The 8,316-nt window shown below is 48.9% G+C and overlaps 2 protein-coding genes across 2 annotated transcripts in view; one reads left to right on the forward strand and one right to left on the reverse strand.

Moving 5' to 3' along the window:
• The first annotated feature begins 943 nt into the window (after positions 1-943).
• LOC113204153 (acetylcholine receptor subunit beta-like 1) overlaps positions 944-8,316 on the forward strand; it is a 16,695-nt gene continuing 9,322 nt past the window's right edge. Inside the window, exons 1-4 of the mRNA XM_026419187.2 lie at positions 944-1,189; positions 6,373-6,509; positions 6,971-7,015; positions 7,158-7,267. Coding sequence (XP_026274972.1) covers positions 1,129-1,189; positions 6,373-6,509; positions 6,971-7,015; positions 7,158-7,267 — 353 coding nt within the window. The 5' untranslated portion in view covers positions 944-1,128. The remainder of the gene's footprint in view (positions 1,190-6,372; positions 6,510-6,970; positions 7,016-7,157; positions 7,268-8,316) is intronic.
• LOC113204154 (LITAF domain-containing protein-like) overlaps positions 7,285-8,316 on the reverse strand; it is a 3,109-nt gene continuing 2,077 nt past the window's right edge. Inside the window, exon 3 of the mRNA XM_026419188.2 lies at positions 7,285-7,697. Coding sequence (XP_026274973.1) covers positions 7,592-7,697 — 106 coding nt within the window. The 3' untranslated portion in view covers positions 7,285-7,591. The remainder of the gene's footprint in view (positions 7,698-8,316) is intronic.

Raw genomic sequence — 8,316 nt, forward strand, 5'->3', positions numbered from 1 at the left:
GTGTTTGGCTGGATATTTGAATACTATGAAGGGTTTAAGAGTAAAGCTAAACACTTAAAAGTGTTCAACACCAGGGTTGGCCATGAAGCTTTTGGACACTTCAAACTGAACACTTAAAAGTGTGCAACATAGTATTGAGCACTTGCATGTGCACGCCAGTTGAACACTTTATTTGTGTCAAATCGCCGCTTTGCAATGCCAAGGAAATAATCAGAAACAACAAAGGAACGAGCGTGGACACGCGCGCGCGAGAGAGAGAGAGAGAGAGAGGGAGAGAGAGAGAGAGAGAGAGACTCCGCTCCACCCCCTCCACCACCCTGGTCCTGGTCCAGGCTGGGAAGGGCTGGGTTGAGCCAAGCATTGCTGGCCCGGTCGATACCACCGGCAAGCCATTAGGCTACTTGCACCCGCCGCCACGCCCAAACCCGCTTTAACGTTACTGCATCTCGTCACTTTTGTTTTTTGTGTTGATTTTTTTCATAAGACTTTTCAAGTTTTTAGATTAGAATTAACTGCTGTCTTTGAAAAACGGTGGTGGTTTCTACGAATTTTATTTATGGGAGGAGGTAAAATAGGGAAGGGGGGGCTTCAGTCTCACCATACTTTTTAATTTTTTTGTGCGAGACGAAAGAAACTTTCTTTCAAACGGTCGTCGACAAGACATCCCCATCCCATCCCCAGGCTCGTTTCGCGTGGTTGGTGGCGGTCCTGCCCTTCAAGTCAGCCAGACGTCCGTCGGTTTTGGAGTCCGTTATGCAGTTAATCTCCTATATTATTTAGGCTGTCCAGCTTGTCTATGCGTCTGGTCTAGGCGTTTAAAAAAAGGGGGGCAGTCGTAAAAATCCTCGGCAGAAGGCGAAGTGAAACAGCAAAAAACAAAAACAACAGTGGAGAGAGGGTGGCGGATCGGCGGGGAAGGTGGGGTGGCACCACCCACCCGCTCACTCAGGCTGGGCTGGGCAGGCCCCCTACTCAGTTCGCGCCGCGCCGTGCTGTACTGCGCTCGGGCCCAGCCCGCCCAGCCCAAGGGCCTAACTTCGCCGAGGCCCCAGCGAGGCCCGACCAAGAAAATGAGGGTCCGGGCGTAGCGGTTCCACGCCCCTCGGATGGGGATACTGCTGCTCCGACATGAGGATTACACAGGCATGGCTCGTGGCGCTGGCCTGTCTCGCCTCCGCGCCCTTGCTAGGTACGTACTCATTGGTGGTCTAGTTTGTTGTTGGTGTTACGCCAATTTCACATCTTTCGCTCCCGGACCACTGTTTGTGCGCCAAACAACCAGTAGCAGATTTTTGACGTTTCCGATCACATTCCGTGGTGATGTAAAACTTATTTCATTGGGTAGTTCACGTTTGGGCAACAAACGTCCCCCATCTTTCATTCTTGTGGACCAGAATGAGGTTATGGGAGGACAACCACCCAAGCAAAGTTTTCCACTAAATCCAACCTTACTATATTTTTAAATGAAATATTTTTTAAATGCTGTATTTTCAGATTTCAAATTTTGCTATCGTCGTGTTTTGAAATGATTAGTAGAATGAAGGCATTGATATCGTAAACACAAAAGATGTAACTAACCTTGGGCCACTTAGGGCTACGCCATAGTGGCCAAGGTTGTCCGAGTATCTATTCATATATCAAACTCTGAAGGTACCACACATACATCTAACGACTTGACTATCAAGTCAGACTTCATCAGTTAAATAATATGTTCTTATTACGATTAAGAGCATCGAGAACTCCTGTTCATTTCAGTTATACGAGAATCCCAGTTGATTAAACGATAGTCAATTTACCTTTTCAAAAAACACTTTGTAACAGTTTGACTGACATTTCTATCAAGTTTTACTAAATTTCTTTTTCTGTCGAGTTAAAGAGAGAATCATTAGGCACAACCACAACAAACAATACCACTCTAACCTCAATGCGCCACGGTAAAGCTCCTTAAAGAAGATCCCTCATAACTACTATATTAAGATTAATGATAATAATGAAAATTTGTGGGAATTTAAAGATTTAAAAAGAATACTTTGTTTCGATAGGGCAGCTGTACATCTGTCTGAAAATATCGGTCTTTCTGGTGTCACGTTGACACGTGTTTAAAACCGGCCCAATTTCAGAAATTTAGTGTGAAATTAGTGTACTTGCGCTGCCTCAAGGGGCGTTTTCGCCGGCCGGTGAAAGCAGCGCAACTCGTTGCCGAAGGGCACTGTGGCATTCTGTCTGAAACGCCCAAACAATTATTTACCTACACCTTCGTGTGACGAGCCCGACGAGAGGCCGTGAACACTATTTGCCAGAACTGGGTCGACATCCCCTGAAGTGCCGATGTGCATTAATGCGCATTCAATGCGGTAATCTGATAAACTAAGTGTTTCACTGCTCAACTCTTGTAAGTGTACAACTGCCAGTTAAACACCTGTAAGTGTGCAACTGCCAGTTAAACACCTGTAAGTGTGCAACTGCCAGTTAAACACTTGGAAGTGTGCAACTGCATGTAGAATTCTTGCAAGTGTTTAACTAGGTTGGTGTGCATTTGCAAGTGTGCAACTTCTCGATTTAGCACTTCCTACACAGTGAACATTAAATCTAAGGAACTGTTCAACCGAGGAGTTGTACACTTGCAAGTGCACACCTACCAAGTTAAACACTTGCAAGTGTATGACTGCGCAGTTGAACACTTGCAAGTATTTAACTTGCAGTTGCACACTTACTAGTGTTGAGCAGTTGAATACTTAGTTTATCAGTGAATGGGCATTAAAATGCGCAAGGAAGGTCACACACTCCTGACGCATTTCGCGTAATAAGCACTAAATGCGCATTCAATGCGCCAGGAGTGTGTGCCCTTTTTTGTGCGTTTTAATTCGCATTGTCAATGCGGCGCTACGGAGGTAACGTTTTAAAACACTTTCGCGTGAAACTAGCTGCCAAGACCAGCGCATGTCTTCAGAGACATCCATCTACCTGCCATCTGGCCTTTTGACAGACAACGTTACCTGAACTAATCAAAATGTCCTTTTTCTACTTTGAGCTAGATTATGTCAGCAGTTCCCTTCACTGCTCTCCCTGAAGGCCACTTCTATTTTTACTAAATTTAGAAAACATCTTGGACCACTACAGTAAAATAAAAGTAAATGATCAGGGGGTCCTGCAAAAAGAAACGCCTGTAGTTTTTTCTTTGTTTTGTAGCTGTTTTTTTAAAAACCATAAATGAATCAACTCCCTTATTCAGAGCGATGCAATTAACGTTGTCCGTGTTGGTCTCCGCCGTCGCCGCAGTCCTGTCCCCACGCGGTCCAGCGCTCCTGCGAGGCGGTGCGTGGCGGGGCGCCCCTGTCTCCCTCGGAGTCGGGTAGCTAGCCTTGTGAGCACGCGGCGTGGCGTGGTGGGGGGATCGATAGCGGAGCTGCCACGCCCCCTCCGGGCGCCCCGCCTCGCCCCACCATGCCCCGCCGCGCCCCGCCACACCACACCTTGCACCCCTACCCCTCCCGCTGCACCCTGCCCATCCCGTCCACCCGTGGGGCACCCCCCCCCTCCCCGTCCCCACTCTCTCGCGGAGCCTCGCCGGCCGGCCGACTGGACGATTATTTGAAGTGCGCGCCGCGTTGACACACTCGAGGGACCCCTTCCTTTTTCTTCCCTTCCCTCCCGCATTCTCCTCTTCTTTACCGAGTGGCCGATTCCCTTGTCTGTACATTTTTAGGTACTCTTGGGTTACAGCTGAAGCTGAACGCGGGAAGGGTTGCCTACCGTCTTTGACACTTTCGCCTTCAAGACGCGCGAGTATGTCTGTAGAACAGGATGCCAGTTTTAAATGCAAGCTTTCAGTTTGACAGTTTCTACTAGAAAAATAAAAGTCTGCATACAATTTAAACACTAAAACGTTCTACAGTTTAACTGCTAAACTAAAAGAAGTTTTACACTAACTGCAAGACTAAAACGTTCTGCAGCTCAAACTGCAGGGCTCTTTAGTTCTGCAGTTCAAAATGTAAAACGTTTCAGTTTTACAGTTTGAACTACAAGACTTCACTGATAAACTAAGTAAACACTTGTAAGTGTGCAACTGCACTGCACTGTGGGTATTGCTCAACTGGGGAGTTGCACACTTGCAAGTGCACACCTACCGAGTTGAATACTTGCAAGTGTACAGCAACGGAGTTGCACATTTGCAAGTAATCAACCTACCGTTGAACACTTACAAGTCTGAAGCAGTTACACAATTAGTTTTTGAGTGTTTAGTTTTGCAGTTAAAACCACCACTATGCTATACAGTTTCATTTGAAGAGTAGGTGGGGTGAATCAGACCACTAATGTTTATGCATGCACGCACCTTATCTTTTACAAGCCCATCATTCCACCTGCCTACAACTTCAGGCACATAACAAGAACTTCCCTTCACTTGAAAGTCTACAAAGAATTTCTTTGTATTGGAAGGGGCTAATCAACTCTGATACTCCTTCGCACACGGACTGGTTTTACTTCAATACTACATTAATATCACATATGTTTATGTCAATATTACAATGTTAGGCTGATAATGAGCATTCCCTCGTACATAAACGACCAATGGGAGCTGAGGACCCCCGTTTGTAACCGATTATTCTCTGTAAGCTCCGAAAGAAAACAGAACAGCAGCCCCTACGAAGCATAGTTCCGCTTAAAGACAAAGACTGCTACTGCTGCTCCGCAGTTCAAAGCAATCGGCGACTTATTGTATAAGCTTACAAAAGAAATGATTTGTAACAAGATTTTAACCGTGTTGCCTGTATTACGTTTCGGTTGTCCTGCTTAACCTTTCTCTGCCGTTGCTCTCTAAAATCACCCTCGGCTCTCTTTTGTTGTCCCTCTGTTTTTTTGTCTGTGCCGATGCCGATAGCGCATCACTCCCCGCACTCCCAACAAAGGCTCGTCGGGGACGTTATGCGGCCCTGAAGACGCAAACACTCCACGCTGCGTCGAACGCGGCCCCATTCCGCGACACGGCTTCGAACGCGCCCAGCGATTGGGGAGCGATAGTCTGAGAGGCGGCCGACCGCGCGAGTGATGGTGCAGATACACCACGCCGCGCCGTGGCGCGCCAGCCCAACCCACCACCGACTCTGTAGACGAAAATACTTGTCGTGAAGATCAGCGGGATCCCCGGAGTGGGGGCCCGGAGGGGGGGCTTGGCTGATTGAGAGAGGGAAGAGAGGGAGTGGAGCGAGCGACCCACATTTTAAAACCTGAGCTGTCTCCGGCGAGATGTTTGCTTTCATCTCTCTCGGCAACGGGGCAATCTCAGACCAAAAAGAAGAGGGGAGGGGAGGCCGCGTCGTAAGACCTCAAGGGATTAGACGTGGGGGGAATGTGCGGATTTTTGTTTTCGAATTTTCGAGTTCATCAGTTGTTAGTTAGAGAGCGTTAGGTAAGCAGAGGAATGAACGACTCAATAACAATGACAACAACAACAACTTCCAAATCCGTGACCACCCCAAAAGGGTCATCCCGGACCTAGGTCGTTTACCCCGTGGCCCCCACCTCCGAACTGCCCCGCCCCCACTTGGCATGGGGAGGGGGGCGTCCTCATCGCTGTTCTCCCCGGTAGTACCCGGATGGTACCGTGCCTCCGCCACGCCCCACCACACCCCGCCACGCCCCGCCACGCCCCGCTCCTGCTACTCTGCCACGTGGAGCGGGTCGATAGCGCGCCAAAGGCGCACAGAGGCAGCCAAAGGCGCCACGCCCAGCAGCCGGACCCCCCTCCCCCCCCTCCCCCTCCCAAACCTCCCCCCTACCTTCTCCCCCGTGGGTCCTGCGGGACGGAGCGCTCCAGGGCGGGGCTTTCCAGGACGGGACCCTCCACGGTGGAGCGACGGTATCGCGGCGGTGTCCCACTCCCCGTCCTGCAGGGTTCCCATTATATTTCTCTTAATCTTTACCATCAAGGAGGGTGGTGGAGGCTGCGAAAGCCGGACAAGGGAATAATACAGGGATGTGCGTGCTTCTCTAAGCTAGTTGGATGAAAAGACAACTAGTGATTTTAAAGCACTGGAAAAAGAGCCAAAACGGGGTTATTATTCGTCTTACTTTTATTATAATTCCATCCTGTTACTTTATCGCTCCAGGAGGTGGTGATCGGTTTGTTTACCGGGATATGCACTCCAGAGCCGCTCTCTTGCGGAGGCGCAGCGGGAGGCGAGTGGTTTTGTAGTGGAGGGGAGGCGGTGTTGGGAAGGGGTGGGGGGTAGAGACCTGATGGGCTGCCTCTCCGACATCATCTCCGCGCAGTGAACAGGCCTCGAGACGAGTGGAGTGGATCGGGGTTGGGGCGGGGGCTGTGTTGTGTGTGCGTTTATCGTTCGCTGAATCCCAAAATGTTGTGCTCCGCAGCTCTGTGCTCAGAGGACGAGGAGCGGCTGGTCCGGGACCTCTTCCGAGGCTACAACAAACTCATCCGGCCCGTGCAGAACATGACGCAGAAGGTGGACGTGCGGTTCGGGCTCGCCTTCGTGCAGCTCATCAACGTGGTGAGTGCCGGGGGGGCTGGGGCTGGGGCTGGGGCTGGGTGGCGGGGAGCGCCTGTGCGCTAGGCAGACCCGGCCACCACGCGCGCGCCACGGGCCTGCCTACCCGCACGGCGGCCCGCCAAGCCTGAGGGGCCAAGGGGCCCGTAACGCGAATTTATTTTTACGTTCACTCGGGAGCCGGTTCACTTTTATCGTATGGGCCTTTGAAAAAGTTTACTGTTGATAATAGATGTTTTGTAAACAGGCTGCTATGAAAAAGTACCCTCATCATGGACGGGGGTGCATTTATCTTTGGCCTCCCGAAAACCTCTACTTTCGACAATATTTTCAATATGCTTAGAGAAGAACGTTAAACTTGATGCAATTTGTGTTACGCGGCACCGCGCAATCTGTAGGAGTTTTGTTCAGCTTTTCCGTGTTGAACGCCAGTCTCTAAAGTACTGTGTATTCGTATTTTTCAGAATGAGAAGAATCAAATTATGAAATCGAACGTGTGGTTAAGATTGGTGAGTAGTACATTGGCAATAGCATGTGGCGGAACGAAACCGAATGCTTGTGTGTTTCTCGGACGCGATGTACAAAATTTATCGTATTTTGTGGTCTTGTGGTGTTCAAAGCAAGTGAAGGTGATGTGTTATCAAATTGCAGGTGTGGAGCGACTACCAGCTTCAATGGGACGAAGCGGACTACGGGGGAATAGGAGTTCTCAGGCTACCACCAGACAAAGTGTGGAAGCCGGATATTGTGTTGTTCAATAAGTAAGTAAAAAGCCCCCTTGTTATAAAAACAACTTAAATTTAATTAAAAAGAAAACAAACAAACTCTATCGCGCGAGGAGTGAAAAGTTTCCCCTCGAATGCTTATCGGTATAGTAAACTGCTGCAGCTACGTTTCGCATATCGGGTAGCAAATGCACTTTCTACGAAATAATTGTAGCATTTTAGAAGAGAGAAATCCCTTCCTTAACGAATGGTCCACACATAAAACGACTCTTATTTGTTAGGTCCACAGTTGTAGTGATGTATTTATAATTTAACTTTTGCTGATGTCGAAAAGTTAGAGTGGTCTGCCGGCCAGGGCTCCTAGCGCTCGTACGTGCCGAGGTGCTGGTGGCAGACGGGGCAGGAGTGAGCAGCCGCCATGCACGAGTTGGTGCAGTACGGGATAAAGCAGCAGCCGAGCGGACATCTGCGGGAAAAGCAAATAAAATAAAAAAGAGCCAGATGAGAGATTTCCTGGGAATTGTGTTATCGTCTCAGTCGTGATTAAACGCCCGGCCACAGGCCAGGTGTGTGAGAATGCTGATAGCGGTTATCTAGTTACGGCGCCGGTTTATTGAAAGTTCGCTCGCCCACGCACCGAAAGCTTGCAAAGCCCACTCTCCCACTAACACCACAAAGTGAGTGGTAGCTCCGCTTGACAAGACTTCTTGACAGGCATTCTTTGAGAGTCTCCTATTGTCTCTTGATTGCAAACATATTTGGCATTCAAAGCAGACAGATATCGAGCGAGACCAAATTTTAGCAATCAAAAAGCAAAGAAATAATGTCAAAATTTGCAATGCTAAACATTTTTTGCAACACTTATAAACCAAGTGTGCAACTGCTCAACAGTTGTTGTAAGTGTCCGTATGTAAGTCGAATACTTGCAAGTGTGCAACTCCGTAGTTGTGCACTTGCAAGTGTGCAACTCTGCAATTGTGCACTTGCAAGTGTGCAACTCTGCAATTGTGCACTTGCAAGTGTGCAACTCCTCTGTTGGACAACACTTCCTTAGATTGAAAGCTCAATGTGTGGAGAGTGCTCAA

This window comes from Frankliniella occidentalis, unplaced genomic scaffold (genome assembly GCF_000697945.3).
Source record: "Frankliniella occidentalis isolate FOCC.00 unplaced genomic scaffold, Focc_3.1 Scaffold4, whole genome shotgun sequence".
NCBI classification, from domain to species: domain Eukaryota; kingdom Metazoa; phylum Arthropoda; class Insecta; order Thysanoptera; family Thripidae; genus Frankliniella; species Frankliniella occidentalis.